The sequence below is a fragment of the Oncorhynchus tshawytscha genome, linkage group LG33, assembly GCF_018296145.1.
Source record: "Oncorhynchus tshawytscha isolate Ot180627B linkage group LG33, Otsh_v2.0, whole genome shotgun sequence".
Taxonomy (NCBI): domain Eukaryota; kingdom Metazoa; phylum Chordata; class Actinopteri; order Salmoniformes; family Salmonidae; genus Oncorhynchus; species Oncorhynchus tshawytscha.
The window spans coordinates 43401684-43423782 of NC_056461.1; the positions used below are offsets into that span (position 1 = coordinate 43401684).

At 44.9% G+C, this 22099-nt stretch overlaps 1 protein-coding gene across 1 annotated transcript in view; it reads right to left on the bottom strand.

Moving 5' to 3' along the window:
• LOC112231457 (tripartite motif-containing protein 3-like) overlaps positions 1 to 22099 on the bottom strand; it is a 66472-nt gene that overhangs the window by 14555 nt on the left and 29818 nt on the right. The window contains exons 5-12 of the mRNA XM_042311235.1: positions 17458 to 17609; positions 12990 to 13170; positions 8337 to 8438; positions 6078 to 6176; positions 5135 to 5669; positions 4845 to 4948; positions 1580 to 1604; positions 578 to 619 (exon numbers count right to left, since the gene is read on the bottom strand). Coding sequence (XP_042167169.1) covers positions 578 to 619; positions 1580 to 1604; positions 4845 to 4948; positions 5135 to 5669; positions 6078 to 6176; positions 8337 to 8438; positions 12990 to 13170; positions 17458 to 17609 — 1240 coding nt within the window. The remainder of the gene's footprint in view (positions 1 to 577; positions 620 to 1579; positions 1605 to 4844; positions 4949 to 5134; positions 5670 to 6077; positions 6177 to 8336; positions 8439 to 12989; positions 13171 to 17457; positions 17610 to 22099) is intronic.

The following is a 22099-nucleotide window of genomic DNA, read 5'->3' on the forward strand; positions in this document are numbered from 1 at the left end:
CACAATAGATGAATGACACAAGAGTTGGTTCAGGACTCTAACACTACAGGTGGTGGTAAAATCACCAATATTAGCTTCACACTTTTTTTTCCCAGACACAAATGAAGAAGACAATTGACTACTTTAAAATGGAGATGCCATAATAGCACAGATACAAAGATGAGATCTCTATCTATCTCTATGGTTTAATCACTCATTTTCATTGCTACCGATTTTAATTTAATTAATTATTCAGGTGTTTTGAAATGTCCAGGGATGTAATATTTAAGAGCAGACAATTGAAAAATGGGATAGTATCTAATCAAATTTCATTAAATTCCAGCTCATTCATCTTATGCATACTCTACATTACAGAGCAATACATTCAACTCAGTTCGAACAACAATGATTGTAATGATCATGATATTACGATGACATATGTTTCAATCTTTTGTTACGTTTTACATATAACAGGCACAGAATGATCTGGGAAGATTTCAAGATACAATTTCCAGGGCACTCAACATCAGGGTAGGAGATGCAGGTTAGACAGAATGGTGCACACTGGGTAAGGGGCGGGGCAACACTCGATACTTACTGAACACCGGGCCAGATCTATTTAAATGGACACCACTTTTTTCTAAAACAGAAACAAAGGAAGAAAAAAAAGAACAAGAAACAAACAAACGAAAAGGTAGAGTCAGAGATGAAAGACGAAACAAGTAGAAGAACAGAGAGGATCTACAGGAAGAAATGGTTTCCAATGGCAACCAGGGTCCTGGCGGCCATCTTGGCTCCTGCAGGTGTGTCAGATCAGGTCAATCTGAACATGGGTCGTGTTCGGGAGGAACATTTCACAACGATCAGATACTAATGGGTTGTGTAGAACAGTATGCACCAAGCGCCTCAAAAGTAGGAGTGCTGATCTAGGATCAGTTTTGCCTTTTTTTACGTCCAGATGAATGAGATTTCATGGACAGGGAGGACCTGGGCCCATATCCACAAAGCGTCTCAATGTAGGAGTGCTGATCTAGGATCAGTTTAGCCTTTTTAGTTTCATGGACAGGGAGGACCTTTTATCCACAAAGCGTCCCAATGTAGGAGTGCTGATCTAGGATCGTCCGTCTTCTTCATTAGATGAATGAGATTTCATGGACCAGCTTCCCGTTAGAGGGAGGACCTGGGCCCATATCCACAAAGCGTCTCAATATCAACATGATAGTTTTAACCAATCCTTTGTTGTTTGTTTACATTTACTTTGTTTGCAAACAATGGAGTAAAACAAGCTTTTATTTTGGGGTTCTGATGTGCTGATCTAGGATCAGTTTAGCCTTTTTACGTCCAGATCAATGAGATTTCATGGACAGGGAGGACCTGGGATCATATCCACAAAGCGTCCCAATGTAGGAGTGCTGATCTAGGATCAGGTCCCAATCTGTCCGTCTTCTTCATTATGATCTAAAGGCAACACTGATCCTAGATCAGCAAGAATAGGAAATACTGTCATCGTTGCTATCTGATACGTCTCCTGCTGGACATTCTGGCTTTTTCCTGCAAACTGTCTCCGGACGTTTACACTGGCGTTTCTATCTGGTCCAACCTTTTACACTGTTTGACCATTCTGTCTGGAAGATGAAGAAAAGCACCTGTTTACACTGGTTGTTTCTATCTGGTCTCCTACCTGTTTACACTGGTTTCTATCTAGTCTCCTACCTGCCTCACTGGTTGTTTTGGTCTCGTTTACAGGGCTGGAATTGTGACCACTTCTATCTGGTCTCCTACCTGTTTACACTGTTTCTATGTTCTCCTACCTGTTTACACTGGTTGTTTCTATCTGGTCTCCTACCTGTTTACACTGGTTGTTTCTATCTACTCCTACCTGTTTACACTGGTTGTTTCTATCTACTCTCCTACCTGTTTACACTGGTTGAACTATCTAGTCTCCTACCTGTTTACACTGGTTGTTTCTATCTGGTCTCCTACCTGTTTACACTGGTTGTTTCTATCTAGTCTCCTACCTGTGACACTGGTTGTTTGTTTCTACCTGTTCACTGGTTGTTTCTATCTGTCTCCTACCTGTTTACACTGGTTGTTTCTATCTGGTCTCCTACCTGTTTACACTGGTTGTTTCTATCTGTCTCCTACCTGTTTACACTGGTTGTTTCTATCTGGTCTCCTACCTGGTTGTTTCTATCTGGTCTCCTACCTGGTTTTTCTACACTGGTTGTTTCTATCTGGTCTCCTACCTGTTTACACTGGTTGTTTCTATCTAGTCTCCTACCTGTTTACACTGGTTGATACTATCTGGTCTCCTACCTGTTTACACTGGTTGTTTCTATCTGGTCTCCTACCTGTTTACTATCTGGTCTCCTACCTGTTTACACTGGTTGACCTGTTTACTATCTGGTCTCCTACCTGTTTACACTGGTTGATACTATCTGGTCTCCTACCTGTTTACACTGGTTGATACTTTATCTATCTGGTCTCCTACCTGTTTACACTGGTTGTTTCTATCTGGTCTCCTACCTGTTTACACTGGTTGTTTCTATCTGGTCTCCTACCTGTTTACACTGGTTGTTTCTATCTGGTCTCCTACCTGTTTACACTGGTTGTTTCTATCTGGTCTCCTACCTGTTTACACTGGTTGTTTCTATCTGGTCTCCTACCTGTTTACACTGGTTGATACCATCTAGTCTCCTACCTGTTTACACTGGTTGATACTATCTGGTCTCCTACCTCACTGGTTGTTTCTATCTGTCTCCTACCTGTTTACACTGGTTGTTACTATCTGGTCTCCTACCTGTTTACACTGGTTGTTCTATCTGGTCTCCTACCTGTTTACACTGGTTGATACCATCTAGTCTCCTACCTGTTTACACTGGTTGTTTCTATCTGGTCTCCTACCTGTTTACACTGGTTGTTTCTATCTAGTCTCCTACCTGTTTACACTGGTTGTTTCTATCTGGTCTCCTACCTGTTTACACTGGTTGTTTCTATCTAGTCTCCTACCTGTTTACACTGGTTGTTTCTATCTAGTCTCCTACCTGTTTACACTGGTTGTTTCTACTGGTCTCCTACCTGTTTACACTGGTTGTTTCTATCTGGTCTCCTACCTGTTTACACTGGTTGTTTCTATCTGGTCTCCTACCTGTTTACACTTGTTGTTTCTATCTGGTCTCCTACCTGTTTACACTGGTTGTTTCTATCTAGTCTCCTACCTGTTTACACTGGTTGTTTCTATCTGGTCTCCTACCTGTTTACACTGGTTGATACTATCCGGTCTCCTACCTGTTTACACTGGTTGTTTCTATCTAGTCTCCTACCTGTTTACACTGGTTGTTTCTATCTAGTCTCCTACCTGTTTACACTGGTTGTTTCTATCTGGTCTCCTACCTGTTTACACTGGTTGTTTCTATCTAGTCTCCTACCTGTTTACACTGGTTGTTTCTATCTGGTCTCCTACCTGTTTACACTGGTTGATACTATCTGGTCTCCTACCTGTTTACACTTGTCGATTCTATCTGGTCTCCTACCTGTTTACACTGGTTGTTTCTATCTAGTCTCCTACCTGTTTACACTGGTTGTTTCTATCTGGTCTCCTACCTGTTTACACTGGTTGTTTCTATCTGGTCTCTTACCTGTTTACACTGGTTGTTTCTATCTGGTCTCCTACCTGTTTACACTGGTTGTTTCTCTATCTAGTCTCCTACCTGTTTACCCTGGTTGATACTATCTGGTCTCCTACCTGTTTACACTGGTTGACACCATCTTGTCTCCTACCTGTTTACACTGGTTGATACCATCTAGTCTCCTACCTGTTTACACTGGTTGACACCATCTAGTCTCCTACCTGTTTACACTGGTTGACACCATCTAGTCTCCTACCTGTTTACACTGGTTGACACCATCTAGTCTCCTACCTGTTTACACTGGTTGTTTCTATCTAGTCTCCTACCTGTTTACACTGGTTGATACCATCTAGTCTCCTACCTGTTTACACTGGTTGACACCATCTAGTCTCCTACCTGTTTACACTGGTTGTTTCTATCTAGTCTCCTACCTGTTTACCCTGGTTGATACTATCTAGTCTCCTACCTGTTTACACTGGTTGATACCATCTAGTCTCCTACCTGTTTACACTGGTTGATACCATCTAGTCTCCTACCTGTTTACACTGGTTGATACCATCTAGTCTCCTACCTGTTTACTCTGGTTAATACTATCTAGTCTCCTACCTGTTTACACTGGTTGATACTATCTGGTCTCCTACCTGTTTACACTGGTTGATACCATCTAGTCGCCTACCTGTTTACACTGGTTGATACCATCTAGTCTCCTACCTGTTTACACTGGTTGATACCATCTAGTCTCCTACCTGTTTACTCTGGTTAATACTATCTAGTCTCCTACCTGTTTACACTGGTTGATACCATCTAGTCTCCTACCTGTTTACACTGGTTGATACCATCTAGTCTCCTACCTGTTTACTCTGGTTGACACCATCTCGTCTCCTACATGTTTACTCTGGTTGATACCATCTAGTCTCCTACCTGTTTACACTGGTTAATACCATCTAGTCTCCTACCTGTTTACACTGGTTAATACCATCTAGTCTCCTACCTGTTTACACTGGTTGATACCATCTAGTCTCCTACCTGTTTACACTGGTTGATACCATCTAGTCTCCTACCTGTTTACACTGGTTGATACCATCTAGTCTCCTACCTGTTTACTCTGGTTGACACCATCTAGTCTCCTACCTGTTTACTCTGGTTGATACCATCTAGTCTCCTACCTGTTTACACTGGTTGACACCATCTAGTCTCCTACATGTTTACTCTGGTTGATACCATCTAGTCTCCTACCTGTATACATTGGTTGTTACTGTCTGCTACCACCACTCTGCCGTTGCTGGAGGCTGAGATCCCCTGCAGGTTGGTGAACTCGCCCTTCTCTCTCCCTCGCGTACCTAGACCACAGGTACACACACACACGTGTGAAACAAGACCTCCTCCTTCTTTCTGGGCTGTGTTTCTATCTCTCACAGACGGCTCTCAAGTTACACAACAACAACAACCACACCAACAAAACGCAGGAAGCAACAATCGGATGACCAGGTGTTGGTTGTGGTAGTGTCAGGATGTGGTTGTCTTACCGACTCTGTGGATGAGTTCATCCTCGATGGGGTTCTCCTTCTTTTTGATGCTGAACATGCTGGAGGGTCTCCTCACAGCCTTCTGTCTGACATGACCCGCTGTCCCGCCAGGACTCTTCAGCCTCCTCTTCACGTCATCCGGAGATGGCAGCGCATCCGAGGGCTTGACCGCCTGCAGCCGGAAGGGACTGCCCCGTAGCGGCTGGCCGTAGAGGGACAGAGCGAAGGAGAACTCCCCCTCGGACCGTAGCGTGTATCCCACCTCGTACGTCCCGTTCTTGTTGTCCGTCACCTCCGGTTCCGTGACGACGCGGCTTCCGTCGGCAACCGGCGTGACAGTGGCCCTCAGCGCCGCGTTCCCTGTCCGCACCAGCTCGCCGTCCTTGTCTTTGGTCGTCACGGTGACGCTGACATGTTGTCCGGTTGCTGCGTGGCGTAGTCCTTCTCCCGTGGCGACGGAGGTGTGGCCTACAGCTGCCGTAGTAATGAGGACGCCCAGGTTCTGGAGGGAGCGACGCAGGCCCTCTGTCTCCACCTGGGGGGTAGGTTAATTAACCACACACTCCCTATTTATGCTGACCTCATTTCCTGTCCCTGGCTGCCAACGCTGGTTTGCGGGCTGTATAATTTATTCCATGAACCCTGAACCGTACCTGGCCTTAACCATACACATTTTAGTTCAACAAAATGTTTTAGTAACATCCTGGTTGGAGGATCTTATAAAACACGGCTCAAGACAGGAATAAGACGAATATACCGTGGCCCAAAGTGTGGGACTTGTATCCTGTCTGTACTACCTGACGGTCCAGGTGTGTATCGTGTCTGTACTACCTGTCGGTCCAGGTGTGTATCCTGTCTGTACTACCTGACGGTCCAGGTGTGTATCCTGTCTGTACTACCTGTCGGTACCTGTCGGTCCAGGTGTGTATCCTGTACGTCCTACCTGACAGTCCAGATGGGCGTTCTGGTGAGGCCGTTCAGGGAAGTCATGACGGGCCATGGCAGAAACCCGCTCACTCATCTGTTTCTGCACCATCAGTACCTAACAACACAACAACAGGAAAATAATGCTGCCTTCATAACCAAATTGGTAGGGAATGACCAGGTGGTAAATGTGAGTTGGGCGCGTTCACATTTTGATCTGGTTCTTATGGAGAGAAAAAACACATGTAAAGGGGGAGGGGTGAAATACCACCCAACATGGAGGTCATTGGAGGCTTCTGATTGGTTTGCTCTTTTTTGCCCATAAAAAGTACACAGTTCCAGTATCAAACAGAAGATGCATCAATGATTAGTATTTCGAACGGTCATGAACAATAACTGCTGAAGATGCCCGTCGCGCTCCCGGTATTTTTTTGTTTGTTGACAAATGATGTCATAGAGGTGTAAAGAGGGGAAACTCTGAGCTCAGGGACGACCGACGAGTTAACCGCTAAGTAATTACCAGTTGGAGAGGCGTTCAAGTGGATTTTCTTCCCCAAGTTGTATGTTGGTACATTACACGATGTTGTGAACGCGTCTCAATTGCGATCCTACACACCAATATAGAACCATCACCCAACGGTCTAAAGCACTGCATCTCGGTGCAAGAGGCGTCACTACAGTCCCTGGTTCGAATCCAGGCTGTATCACATCCGGCCGTGATTGGGAGTCCCATAGGGCGGCGTACAATTGGCCCAGCGCCGTCCGGATGTTCTTATCCGACTAGCCTAGTTAAATAAATGGTAAATAAAAAATGTATAAATACAAGTTATTAAAAGAACCCTCTGAGCTTTTCAATGGCTCTTCGCAGTTCACAAAATGGTTCTTTCCTCTCTTAGTGATAATTATAATGTAGTGGAGGTGGATCATTAGAACATGAGGGGGCGTGGTTTGTGTACATCTCTCTTAGTGATAATTATAATGTAGTGGAGGCAGATCATTAGAACACGAGGGGGCGTTGTTTGTGTACATCTCTCTTAGTGATAATTATAATGTAGTGGAGGCGGATCATTAAAACATGAGGGGGTGTGGTTTGTGTACATCTCTCTTAGTGATAATTAAAATGTAGTGGAGGCGGATCATTAGAACATGAGGGGGCGTGGTTTGTGTACATCTCTCTTAGTGATAATTATAATGTAGTGGAGGCAGATCATTAGAACACGAGGGGGCGTGGTTTGTGTACATCTCTCTTAGTGATAATTATAATGTAGTGGAGGCGGATCATTAGAACACGAGGGGGCGTGGTTTGTGTACATCTCTCTTAGTGATAATTATAATGTAGTGGAGGCGGATCATTAGAACACGAGGGGGCGTGGTTTGTGTATATCTCTCTTAGTGATAATTAAAATGTAGTGGAGGCGGATCATTAGAACATGAGGGGGCGTGGTTTGTGTACATCTCTCTTACTGATAATTAAAATGTAGTGGAGGCGGATCATTAAAACATGAGGGGTGTGGTTTGTGTACATCTCTCTTAGTGATAATTATAATGTAGTGGAGGCGGATCATTAGAACATGAGGGGGCGTTGTTTGTACATCTCTCTTAGTGATAATTAAAATGTAGTGGAGGCGGATCATTAGAACATGAGGGGGCGTGGTTTGTGTACATCTCTCTTAGTGATAGTTATAATGTAGTGGAGGCAGATCATTAGAACACGAGGGGGCGTGGTTTGTGTACATCTCTCTTAGTGATAATTATAATGTAGTGGAGGCGGATCATTAGAACATGAGGGGCGTGGTTTGTGTACATCTCTCTTAGTGATAATTAAAATGTAGTGGAGCGGATCATTAGAACATGAGGGGCGTGGTTTGTGTACATCTCTCTTAGTGATAATTAAAATGTAGTGGAGGCGGATCATTAGAACATGTGGGGGTGTCATTAGAACATGAGGGGGCGTGGTTTGTGTACATCTCTCTTAGTGATAATTATAATGTAGTGGAGGCGGATCATTAGAACATGAGGGGGTGTGGTTTGTGTACATCTCTCTTAGTGATAATTAAAATGTAGTCATTAGAACATGTGAGGGGTGGATCTCTCTTAGTGATATTAGAACATGAGGGGGGGCGTGGTTTGTGTACATCTCTCTTAGTGATAATTAAAATGTAGTGGAGCATCATTACATTTGGTTTGTGTACATCTCTCTTAGTGATATTATGATTTGTAATAACATGTATTATGTAGAAGCATAGTAATGGAGTTAATGGTTAACCAGTCCACTAACCTCTGTGGCACTGCCGTGGCTCAGGGCCTGTTCAGTAAAACTACAACTGCTCTGGATGTGGTCCTTCCCCTGGAGGAGAGAGGAGAGCTGGGCCTGGAGCACCTGGAGACAGGGAGGAGAGATGGTTAGAGACAGGGAGGAGAGAGGAGAGCTGGGCCTGGAGCACCTGGAGACAGGGAGGAGAGATGGTTAGAGACCGGGAGGAGAGAGGATGGAGAGATGGTTAGAGACAGGGAGGAGAGATGGTTAGAGACAGGGAGGAGAGAGGAGAGCTGGGCCTGGAGCACCTGGAGACAGGGAGGAGAGATGGTTAGAGACCGGGAGGAGAGACGATGGAGAGATGGTTAGAGACAGGGAGGAGAGGATGGAGAGATGGAGAGGATGGAGAGATAGAGACAGGGAGGAGAGACGATAGAGAGATGGTTAGAGACAGGGAGGAGAGATGGTTAGAGACAGGGAGGAGAGATGGTTAGAGACAGGGAGGAGAGACGATGGAGAGATGGTTAGAGACAGGGAGGAGAGATGGTTAGAGACAGGGAGGAGAGACGATGGAGAGATGGAGAGGATGGAGAGATAGAGACAGGGAGGAGAGACGATAGAGAGATGGTTAGAGACAGGGAGAAGAGACGATGGAGAGATGGTTAGAGACAGGGAGGAGAGACGATGGAGAGCTGGTTAGAGACAGGGAGGAGAGATGGTTAGAGACAGGGAGGAGAGACGATGGAGATATGGTTAGAGACAGGGAGGAGAGATGGTTAGAGACAGGGAGGAGAGACGATGGAGATATGGTTAGAGACAGGGAGGAGAGATGGTTAGAGACAGGGAGGAGAGATGGTTAGAGACAGGGAGGAGAGATGGTTAGAGACAGGGAGGAGAGACGATGGAGAGATGGTTAGAGACAGGGAGGAGAGATGGTTAGAGACAGGGAGGAGAGAGGATGGAGATATGGTTAGAGACAGGGAGGGAGAGATGGCTAGAGACAGGGAGGAGAGATGGCTATAGACAGGGAGGAGAGAGGATGGAGAGATGGTTAGAGACAGGGAGGAGAGATGGTTAGAGACAGGGAGGAGAGACGATGGAGAGATGGTTAGAGACAGGGAGAAGAGACGATGGAGAGATGGTTAGAGACAGGGAGGAGAGACGATGGAGAGCTGGTTAGAGACAGGGAGGAGAGATGGTTAGAGACAGGGAGGAGAGACGATGGAGAGATGGTTAGAGACAGGGAGGAGAGATCGTTAGAGACAGGGAGGAGAGACGATGGAGAGATGGTTAGAGACAGGGAGGGAGAGATGGCTAGAGACAGGGAGGAGAGATGGCTATAGACAGGGAGGAGAGAGGATGGAGAGATGGTTAGAGACAGGGAGGAGAGATCGTTAGAGACAGGGAGGAGAGACGATGGAGAGATGGTTAGAGACAGGGAGAAGAGACGATGGAGAGATGGTTAGAGACAGGGAGGAGAGATGGCTATAGACAGGGAGGAGAGAGGATGGAGAGATGGTTAGAGACAGGGAGGAGAGATGGCTAGAGACAGGGAGGAGAGATGGCTATAGACAGGGAGGAGAGAGGATGGAGAGATGGTTAGAGACAGGGAGGAGAGATGGTTAGAGACAGGGAGGAGAGACGATGGAGAGATGGTTAGAGACAGGGAGGAGAGACGATGGAGAGATGGTTAGAGACAGGGAGGAGAGATGGTTAGAGACAGGGAGGAGAGATGGTTAGAGACAGGGAGGAGAGACGATGGAGATATGGTTAGAGACAGGGAGGAGAGATGGTTAGAGACAGGGAGGAGAGACGATGGAGATATGGTTAGAGACAGGGAGGAGAGATGGTTAGAGACAGGGAGGAGAGATGGTTAGAGACAGGGAGGAGAGATGGTTAGAGACAGGGAGGAGAGACGATGGAGAGATGGTTAGAGACAGGGAGGAGAGATGGTTAGAGACAGGGAGGAGAGAGGATGGAGATATGGTTAGAGACAGGGAGGGAGAGATGGCTAGAGACAGGGAGGAGAGATGGCTATAGACAGGGAGGAGAGAGGATGGAGAGATGGTTAGAGACAGGGAGGAGAGATGGTTAGAGACAGGGAGGAGAGACGATGGAGAGATGGTTAGAGACAGGGAGAAGAGACGATGGAGAGATGGTTAGAGACAGGGAGGAGAGACGATGGAGAGCTGGTTAGAGACAGGGAGGAGAGATGGTTAGAGACAGGGAGGAGAGACGATGGAGAGATGGTTAGAGACAGGGAGGAGAGATCGTTAGAGACAGGGAGGAGAGACGATGGAGAGATGGTTAGAGACAGGGAGGGAGAGATGGCTAGAGACAGGGAGGAGAGATGGCTATAGACAGGGAGGAGAGAGGATGGAGAGATGGTTAGAGACAGGGAGGAGAGATCGTTAGAGACAGGGAGGAGAGACGATGGAGAGATGGTTAGAGACAGGGAGAAGAGACGATGGAGAGATGGTTAGAGACAGGGAGGAGAGATGGCTATAGACAGGGAGGAGAGAGGATGGAGAGATGGTTAGAGACAGGGAGGAGAGATGGCTAGAGACAGGGAGGAGAGATGGCTATAGACAGGGAGGAGAGAGGATGGAGAGATGGTTAGAGACAGGGAGGAGAGATGGTTAGAGACAGGGAGGAGAGACGATGGAGAGATGGTTAGAGACAGGGAGGAGAGACGATGGAGAGATGGCTAGAGACAGGGAGGAGAGACGATGGAGAGATGGCTAGAGACAGGGAGGAGAGATGGTTAGAGACAGGGAGGAGAGATGGCTAGAGACAGGGAGGAGAGAGGATGGAGAGATGGTTAGAGACAGGGAGGAGAGAAGATGGAGAGATGGTTAGAGACAGGGAGGAGAGATGGCTAGAGACAGGGAGGAGAGATGGTTAGAGACAGGGAGGAGAGAGGATGGAGAGATGGTTAGAGACAGGGAGGAGAGATGGTTAGAGACAGGGAGGAGAGATGGCTAGAGACAGGGAGGAGAGATGGTTAGAGACAGGGAGGAGAGACGATGGAGAGATGGTTAGAGACAGGGAGGAGAGACGATGGAGAGATGGTTAGAGACAGGGAGGAGAGACGATGGAGAGATGGTTAGAGACAGGGAGGAGAGATGGTTAGAGACAGGGAGGAGAGGATGGAGAGATGGTTAGAGACAGGGAGGAGAGGATGGAGAGATAGAGACAGGGAGGAGAGACGATGGAGAGATGGTTAGAGACAGGGAGGAGAGGATGGAGAGATGGTTAGAGACAGGGAGGAGAGATGGTTAGAGACAGGGAGGAGAGATGGTTAGAGACAGGGAGGAGAGATGGTTAGAGACAGGGAGGAGAGACGATGGAGAGATGGTTAGAGACAGGGAGGAGAGACGATGGAGAGCTGGTTAGAGACAGGGAGGAGAGACGATGGAGAGATGTTTAGAGACAGGGAGGAGAGACAATGGAGAGATGGTTAGAGACAGGGAGGAGAGACGATGGAGAGATAGAGACAGGGAGGAGAGACGATGGAGAGATGGTCTAGGACACTGCATCGCAGCGCTAGCTGTGCCACCAGAGACTCTAGGTTCGCGCCCAGGCTCTGTTGCAGCCGGCTGCGACCGGGAGGTCCGTGGGGCGACGCACAATTGGCCTAGCGTCGTCCGGGTTAGGGAGGGTTTGGCCGGTAGGGATGTCCTTGTCTCATCGCGCACTAGCGACTCCTGTGGCGGGCCGGGCGCAATGCACGCTAACCAAGGTCTCCAGGTGCACAATGTTTCCTCCAACACATTGGTGCGGCTGGCTTCCCGGTTGGATGCGCGCTGTGTTAAGAAGCAGTGTGGCTTGGTTGGGTTGTGTATCGGAGGACACGTGGCTTTTGACCTTCGTCTCTCCCCAGCCGTACGGGAGTTGTAGCGATGAGACAAGATAGTAATTTCTAACAATTGGATACCACGAAAAGGGGGTAAAAAAAATATAAAAAATATATATATTCAGAAATAAAAAAAAAGAATAACAGATTTATACATGTAAATACAGATAGTCAAGCCCAAAAAACGATCTAAAGGAAGGGGTCTAGCTTTAAGGGGTGTATCTAGGGGTGTGTCTAGCTTTAAGTGGTGTGTCTAGGGGTGTGTCTAGCTTTAAGGGGTGTGTCTAGCTTTAAGGGGTGTGTCTAGCCTAAAGGAGGTGTGTCTGACCCATAGTGTGTGTGTCTGACCCATTGTGGGTGTGTCTGTAGCCTAGAGGGTGTGTGTCTAGCCTAAAGGGGGTGTGTCTGACCCAGAGAGGGTGTGTCTGGCCCAGAGAGGGTGTGTCTGTAGCCTAGAGGGTGTGTGTCTAGCCTAAAGGGGGTGTGTCTGACCCATTGTGGGTGTGTCTGGCCCAGAGAGGGTGTGTCTGTAGCCTAGAAGGTGTGTGTCTAGCTTTAAGGGGTGTGTCTAGCCCACAGGGGGTGTGTCTAGCCCAGTAAAGGTGTGCCTGTAGCCTAAAGGGGGGGTGTCTGACCCATAGTGGGTGTGTCTGGAACAGAGAGGGTGTGCCTGTAGCCTAGAGGGTGTGTGTCTAGCCTAAAGGGTGTGTGTCTGACCCATTGTGGGTGTGTCTGGCCCAGAGAGGGTGTGTCTGTAGCCTAGAAGGTGTGTGTCTAGCCTAAAGGGGGTGTTTCTAGCTTTAAGGGGTGTGTCTGACCTTCTGCTTTGCGCTGTATATGTTCTCCAGGTCATTGATGAGGGCTGTCTTCCTGAGCTGTAGCGCCCTCTCCAGCTCCTCGAAGGTACTGCTGATCTCAGTCACTGCCTCGTTCTTCCTGTCTGTCAGCTGCTTGGAGATCTCCCCTACCAGCTCTATAGCTGCTGTTAGCTGGGGCAGTCTAAAGGGAGGAGGATAAAATAGAAAGTAGGGAGAGCAGAGTGAGGAGGAGGAGGAGAGAGAGGAGGGAGGAGGAGAGGGCAGAGAGGAGGAGAAAAGGAGGGGAGGAAGAGGAGAGGAGAAGGGAGAAAAGAGGGGGAGAAGGAGGAGGAGGAGGAGAAGAGAGGTGGAGGAGAGAGGGAGAGGAGAGAAGGAAAGATAGGAGGAGAGGAGAGAGACTGCAGTGCATTGCTGGAGAGAATCCAATGTTCCTTCCTCTGACATCCTCCAGCTTTGATAGGGAGGTGAGGAAAGGAGGAAATGATGAAGCAAGAGTTTGATGGCTAGTAAAGACACAGCCCTCAACTGAGCATATATCTATATATGAGTATATAGGTATGTCTGATCATATAGGTACATCTGAGTATATAGGGTCATCTGAGTATATAGTATATAAGTATATCTGAGTATATAGTTTATAGGTATATCTGCATATATAGGTATATCTGAGTATATACAGTAGGGAGAACAAGTATTTGATACACTGCCGATTTTGCAGATTTTCCTACTTACAAAGCATGTAGAGGTCTGTAATTTGTATCATAGGTACACTTCAAATGTGAGAGCCAAAAATCTAGAAAATCACATGTGATTTTTAAATAAATAATTTGCATTTTATTGCATGAGATACTTATTTGATCACCTACCAACCAGTAAGAATTCCGGCTCTCACAGACCTGTTAGTTTTTCTTTAAGAAGCCCTCCTGTTCTCCACTCATTACCTGTATTCACTGCACCTGTTTGAACTCGTTACCTGTATAAAAGACACCTGTCTACACACTTAATCAAACAGACTCCAACATCTCCACAATGGCCAAGACCAGATAGCTGTGTAAGGACATCAGGGATACAATTGTAGACCTGCACAAGGCTGGGATGGGCTACAGGACAATTGGCAAGCAGCTTGGTGAGAGGGCAACAACTGTTGGCGCAATTACTAGAAAGTGGAAGAAGTTCAAGATGATGGTCAATTACCCTCGGTCTGGGGCTCCATGCAAGATCTCACATCGTGGGGCATCAATGATCATGAGGAAGGTGAGGGATCAGCCCAGAACTTCACGGCAGGACCTGGGCAATGACCTGAAGAGAGCTGGGACCACAGTCTCAAAGAAAACCATTAGTAACACACTACGCCGTCATGGATTAAAATCCTGCAGCGCACGCAAGGTCCCCCTACTCAAGCCAGCGCATGTCCAGGCCCGTCTGAAGTTTGCCAATGACCATCTGGATGATCCAGAGGAGGAATGGGAGAAGGTCATGTGGTCTGATAAGACAAAAATAGAGCTTTTTGGTCTAAACTCCACTCGCCGTGTTGGGAGGAAGAAGAAGGATGAGTACAACCGCAAGAACACCATCCCAACCGTGAAGCATGGAGGTGGAAACATCATTCTTTGGGGATGCTTTTCTGCAAAGGGGACAGGACGACTGCACCGTATTGAGGGGAGGATGGATGGGGCCATGTATCGCGAGATCTTGGCCAACAACCTCCTTCCCTCAGTAAGAGCATTGAAGATGCGTCATGGCTGGGTCTTCCAGCATGACAACGACCAGAAACACACAGCCAGGGCAACTAAGGAGTGGCTCCGTAAGAAGCATCTCAAGGTCCTGGTGTGGCCTAGCCAGTCTCCAGACCTGAACCCAATAGAAAATCTTTGGAGGGAGCTGAAAGTCTGTATTGCCCAGCAACAGCCCCGAAACCTGAAGGATCTGGAGAAGGTCTGTATGGAGGAGTGGGCCAAAATCCCTGCTGCAGTGTGTGCAAACCTGGTCAAGAACTACAGGAAACATATGATGTCTGTAATTGCAAACAAAGGTTTCTGTACCAAATATTAAGTTCTGCTTTTCTGATGTATCAAATACTTATGTCATGCAATAAAATGCAAATGAATTACTTAAAAATCATACAATGTGATTTTCTGGATTTTTGTTTTAGATTCCGTCTCTCACAGTTGAAGTGTACCTATGATAAAAATTACAGACCTCTACATGCTTTGTAAGTAGGAAAACCTGCAAAATCGGCAGTGTATCAAATACTTGTTCTTCCCACTGTAGGTATATCTGAATATATAGTTTATAGGTATATCTGAGAATATAGGTATATCTGAGAATATAGATAAATCTGAGTATATACGTAGGTATATCTGAGTATATAGTATATATGTATATCTGAGTATATAATATATAGGTATATCTGAGTATATAGGTATTTCTGAGAATATAGTATATAGGTATTTCTGAGTATATAGGTGTATCTGAGTATATAGGTATTTCTGAGTATATAGTATATAGGTATATCTGAGTATATAGGTATATCTGAGTATATAGGTACATCTGAGTATATAGGTACATCTGAGTATATAGGTGTATCTGAGTATATAGGTATTTCTGAGTATATAGTATATAGGTACATCTAAGTATATAGTATGTAGATATACCTGAGTATATAGTTTATAGGGATATCTGCGTATATAGGTATATCTGAATATATAGTTTAGAGGTATATCTGAGTATATATGTATATCTAAGTATGTAGGTATATATTAATTTATAGTTTATAGGTATATCTGAGTATATAGATATCTGAGTATATAGGTATATCTGAGTATATATGTATATCTAAGTATGTAGGTATATCTGAGTATATCTGCGTATATAGGTATATCTGAGTATATAGGTATATCTTAATATATAGTTTATAGGTATATCTGAGTATATAGATATCTGAGTACATAGTATATCTGCGATATAGGTATATCTGAGTATATAGGTATATCTTAATATATAGTTTATAGGTATATCTGAGTATATAGATATCTGAGTACATAGTATATCTGCGATATAGGTATATCTGAGTATATAGGTATATCTTAATATATAGTTTATAGGTATATCTGAGTATATAGATATCTGAGTATATAGTATACTGTACTAATCCAAATCAATTTATAACATTTTTGATTTGCGGGCGTCTTTAGGGAACACGTTTTTCTGGATTTTTTGTTTTGTTTTTCTGTCTCTCACTGTTCAAATAAACCTACAATTAAAATTATAGACTGATAATATCTTTGTCAGTGGGCAAATGTACAAAATCAGCAGGGGATCAAATAGTTTTTTCTCTTACTGTACATTTAAACTCAGTTTTTCACAATTTCAGACATTTTATCCTTGTAAAAATCCCTTGTTTTAGGACAGTTAGGATCACCACTTTATTTTAAGAATGCAAAATGTCAGAATAATAGTGGAGAGTGATTTATTTCAGCTTTTATTTCTTCCATCACATTCCCAGTTGGTCAGAAGTTTACATACACTCAATTAGTATTTGGTAACATTGCCTTTAAATTGTTTAACTTGGGTCAAACATTTCGGGTAGCCTTCCACAAGCTGTAGGTAGAGAACATGGTGACAAAAATGCAGACGGACCCTCATAGTCCCAAGCTCTTGAACAATACAACTCATGGATGCAGCTATTTATGTCAAATTGTTGTGCATTCCACATTTAGCCCTGGTTGTCCTAAAACTAAAATGGTAGAACACTTCAATGTGAGTCTAAATATGAGGGCAGAGCAAGAAGATCAACAACAGTATTGAATGTCAGCTTTGCTGTGGGAAAACTGGTTGCAATGGAGTTAAGGTCAACGATATCATGAATTTGATCCAGTAGGACATCCAGGTTGTATCACATCCGGCCGTGATTGGGAGTCCCATAAAGGCGGCGCCCAATTGGCCCAGCGTCGTCCGGGTTTAGCCCGGGTAGGCAGTCATTGTAAATAAGAATTTTGTTCTTAACTGACTTGCGTAGTTAAATCAAGTTTAAATACAAAAATAAATTCAAACATAAACCTGGTTGTCTCTGCCAGGAGGCTGACACTTGGCCGCAAGTGGATCTTCCAGCAAGACGATAGCCCCAAGAACACAAATCCACAAAGAAATGAGTTAATTGGCCACAAAAATCAAGATTTTGCAATGGCCGTCTGTCCCCCGGACCTGAACCCATTTGAAAACCTTTGGTTTGAATGAAAGAGGGCAGTCCATAAGCACAGACTGAATGATATCAAGGATCTGGAAAGATTCTGTATGGAGGAATGTTCTGAGATCCCTCCCAATGTGTTCTCCAATCTCATTATTTATTTATTTAAAGTCTCAAGTGTCGTAATCCTGGATTTTCCCTTATAAATCAGGGTTCGGGTCAGGTTGAGGGTCAGGGTTAGAGTTAGGGTCAAGTTGAGGGTCAGGGTTAGAGTGAGCGTACCTATTGCGTATGGCGTCTAGCTGTGTCTTCAGTTGGGTTTTGTGCTGCTCCAGGACATCCCTCAGAGGGACGGTCACATGCTCTCTGTGCTCTCCCTTTGTACATTCCAGACACATGGCGGTCTCACATGACTCGCAGTAGAACTCCATCACCTGCAGGGGGAGACAAACACCACACTGCACCATTTGTATCCCAAGCACTTTAAGAGGTCCTGAACAGTCATTCTGATTCCCATGTAAAATAGCCTACCAAAACCATCACCCATAACATTTTTGTTTCAGCTAGAAAAATGCTCAGAATTTGAGCAATTTTTTTTTTCTCTCATGTGACACTACCAGGAAGTCTGAAAAGACAGACAATGAGCGGTGCGGAGAACTGACTTGAGACGCCGTAGCAACAACATAGCCAGTATACACTTCCTCAAAATAGTCCAAATTCATCTAAGATAAATCAAGAAATCTGTAATTAAGTTTCATTTTTGCGTGTTTTACTTTCGGTTTTATTCACTGGCTTCAAGCAGCTGAAAATACAATAGTTTTCCTCATGGAAAACTATATACTTTACAGCAGTTTAGATGGTATAATGATTCTCTACACTACACTTGCTTGTTTGTAACAATCTAAAATTAGACGAACTATAAGAATTTTAGTAAACAGGAAATGGCAGAGTGATTTCTGCACCTTTTAAATTAGGTTATTAAATTAGGAGTTTAAGACGTCACCATTGGTGGGTTAAAATGAGAGGCATTTTGGGATGTCAAACCATTTAAAACACTTTAATGAAGTAGTGCAGTCAGTCTCTCATCAACTCTTATCCAAGAGAGACTGGCATGGTATTGATGTTAGCCCTCTGAAAACAGCAAAGAGCAATACGCGCTGCTCTGTTCTGGGCCAGTAGCAGCTTAAACTAGGTCTGTCCTTGCAGCACTCAACCACACGACTGGACAATAATCAAGATAAAACAAAAGTAGAGCCTGCAGGACTTGCTTTTTGGAGTGTGGTGTCAAAAAGCAGAGCGTGTATTTTTTACAGATAGACCTCTCCCCATCTTTACAACCATTGAATCTACAGTTGAAGTCGGAAGATTACATACACCTTAGCCAAATACATTTAAACTCAGTTTTTCACAATTCCTGACATTTAATCCTAGTAAAAATCCCCTGTTTTAGGTCAGTTAGGATCACCACTTTATTTGAAGAATGCGAAATGTCAGAATAATAGTAGAGAGAATGATTTATTTCATCTTTTATTTCTTTCATCACATTCCCAGTGGGTCAGAAGTTTACATACACTCAATTAATATTTGGTAGCCTTGCCTTTAAATTGTTTAACTTGGGTCAAATATTTTGGGTAGCCTTCCACAAGATTCCCACAATGAATTGGGTGAATTTTTTCCCATTCCTCCTGACAGAGCTGGTGTAACTGAGTCAGGTTTGTAGGCCTCCTTGCTCGCACACGCTTTTTCAGTTCTGCCCACAGGTTTTCTATAGGATGAGGTCAGGGCTTTGTGATGGCCAGTCCAATGCCTTGACTTTGTTGTCCTTAAGCCATTTTCCCACAACTTTGGAAGAATGCTTGAGGTCATTGTCCATTTGGAAGACCCGTTTGCGACCAAGCTTTAACTTCCTGACTGATGTCTTGAGATGTTGCTTCAATATATCCACATACTTTTCCTCCCTCATGACGCCATCTATTTGAAGTGCACCAGTCCCTCATACAGCAAACTACCCCCACAACATGATGCTGCCACCCCCGTGCTTCACGGTTGGGATGGTGTTCTTCGGCTTGCAAGCATCCCCCTTTTTCCTCCAAATATAACGATGGTCATTATGGCCAAACAGTTCTATTTTTGTTTCATCAGACAAGAGGACATTTTTCCAAAAAGTACGATCTTTGTCCCCATGTGCAGTTGCAAACCGTAGTCTGGCTTTTTTATGGTGGTGTTGGGGCAGTGGCTTCTTCCTTGCTGAGCGGCCTTTCAGGTTATGTCGATATAGGGCTTGTTTTACTGTGGATATAGATACTTTTGTACCTGTTTCCTCCAGAATCTTCACAAGGTCCTTTGCTGTTGTTCTGGGATTGATTTGCACTTTTCACACCAAAGTACATTCATCTCTAGGAGACAGAACGCGTCTCCTTCCTGAGCGGTATGATGGCTGCATGGTCCCATGGTGTTTATACTTGCATACTATTGTTTGTACAGATTTCAGGCGTTTGTAAATTGCTCCCAAGGATGAACCAGACTTGTGGAGGTCTACAATTTTTTTCTGAGGTCTTGGCTGATTTCTTTTGATTTTCCCATGATGTCAAGCAAAGAGGCACTGAGTTTGAAGGTAGGCCTTGAAATACATCCACAGGTACACCTCCAATTGACTCAAATGATGTCAATTAGCCTATCAGAAGTTTCTAAAGCCATGCCATAATTTTCTGGAATTTGCCAAGCTGTTTAAAGGCACAGTCAACTTAGTGTATGTAAACTTCTGGACCACTGGAATTGTGATACAGTGCATTATAAGTGAAATAATCTGCTGTAAACAATTGTTGGAAACATTACTTGTGTCTTGCACAAAGTAGATGTCCTAACCGACTTGCCAAAACTATAGTTTGCTAACAAGAAATTTGTGATGTGGTTGAAAACCAAGTTTTAATGACTCCAACCTAAGTGTATGTAAACTTCCGACTTCAACTGTATATGTTTTGACCATGACAGTTTACCATCTAAGGTAACGCCAAGTAATTTAGTCTCTTCAACTTGTTCAACAGCCACACCATTCATTCCCAGATTCAGCTGAGGTCGAGAATTTAAGGAATAATTTGTACTGAATACAATGTTCTTAGTTTTAGAGATGTTTAGGGCCAGTTTATTACTGACCACCCACTCCAAAACAGGCAGAAACTCCTTGTTAAAGGTTTCAGTGACTTTATTAGCTGTGGTTGCTGATGCGTATATGGTTGAGTCATCAGCATGCATGGACACGCAGGCTTTGTTTAATGCCAGTGGTGGCAGGTCATTGGTAAAAATAGAAAAGAGTAGAGGGCCTCGAGAGCTACCCTGCGGTACACCACACTTTACATGTTTGACAATGGAGAAGCTTCCATTAAAGAAAACCCTCTCAGTTCTATTGGATAGTTAGCTATGAATCCACGATATGGCCGAGGTTGCAAAGCCATAACACATACGTTTCTCAACAACAGGATATGGTCAATAATAGTAGTAGAGGGGTATTAGTGGTAGTAGGGGGTATTAGTGGTAGTAGAGGGGTATTAGTGGTAGTTGGGGGTAGTAGAGGGGTAGTTGGGGTAGTTGGGGTAGTAGAGGGCTATTAGTGGTAGTTGGGGGTATTAGTGGTAGTTGGGGGTAGTAGAGGGCATTAGTGGTAGTTGGGGGTAGTAGAGGGCATTAGTGGTAGTAGAGGGGTAGTAGAGGGGTATTAGTGGTAGTAGAGGGGTATTAGTGGTAGTTGGGGGTAGTAGAGGGCATCAGTGGTAGTAGGGTGTAGTAGAGGGGCATTTGAGGTAGTTGGGGTAGTAGAGGGGTATTAGTGGTAGTTGGGGGTAGTAGATGGGTATTTGAGGTAGTAAAGGGGTAGTAGATGGGTATTAGTGTTAGTAGGGGGTAGTAGAGGGCATTAGTGGTAGTTTGGGGTAGTAGAGTGGTATTTGTGGTAGTTGGGGTAGTAGAAGGGTAATAGTGGTAGTTGGGGTAGTAGAGGGCATTTGAGGTAGTAGAGGGGTATTAGTGGTAGTTGGGGGTAGTAGAGGGTATTAGTGGTAGTAGAGGTGTAGTAGAGGGGCATTAGTGGTAGTAGAGGGCATTAGTGGTAGTTGGGGGTAGTAGAGGGCATCAGTGGTAGTTGGGGGTAGTAGAGGGGTGTTAGTGGTAGTAGGGTGTAGTAGAGGGCATTTGAGGTAGTAGGGTGTAGTAGAGGGTGTTAGTGTTAGTAGGGTGTAGTAGAGGGGTATTTGAGGTAGTAGAGGGGTATTAGTGGTAGTAGAGGGGTATTTGAGGTAGTAAAGGGGTAGTAGAGGGGTATTAGTGTTAGTAGGGGGTAGTAGAGGGCATTAGTGGTAGTTGGGGGTAGTAGAGTGGTATTTGAGGTAGTTGGGGTAGTAGAGGGATATTAGTGGTAGTAGAGGGTATTAGTGGTAGTAGAGGGTTATTAGTGGTAGTAGAGGGATATTCGTGGTAGTAGAGGTGTATTAGTGGTAGTAGAGGGGTATTAGTGGTAGTAGAGGGGTATTAGTTGTAGTAGAGTGGTATTTGAGGTAGTTGGGGTAGTAGAGGGGTATTAGTGGTAGTTGGGGTAGTAGAGGGGTATTAGTGGTAGTTGGGGTAGTAGAGGGCATTTGAGGTAGTTGGGGTAGTAGAGGGCATTAGTGGTAGTTGGGGTAGTAGAGGGGTATTAGTGGTAGTTGGGGTAGTAGAGGGCATTTGAGGTAGTAGAGGGGCATTAGTGGTAGTTGGGGTAGTAGAGGGCATTTGAGGTAGTAGAGGGCATTAGTGGTAATTGGGGTAGTAGAGGGCATTAGTGGTAGTAGAGGGGCATTTGAGGTAGTTGGGGTAGTAGAGGGGCATTAGTGTTAGTAGGGGGTAGTAGAGGGGTATCAGTGGTTGTAGGGGTAGTAGAGGGGCATTAGTGTTA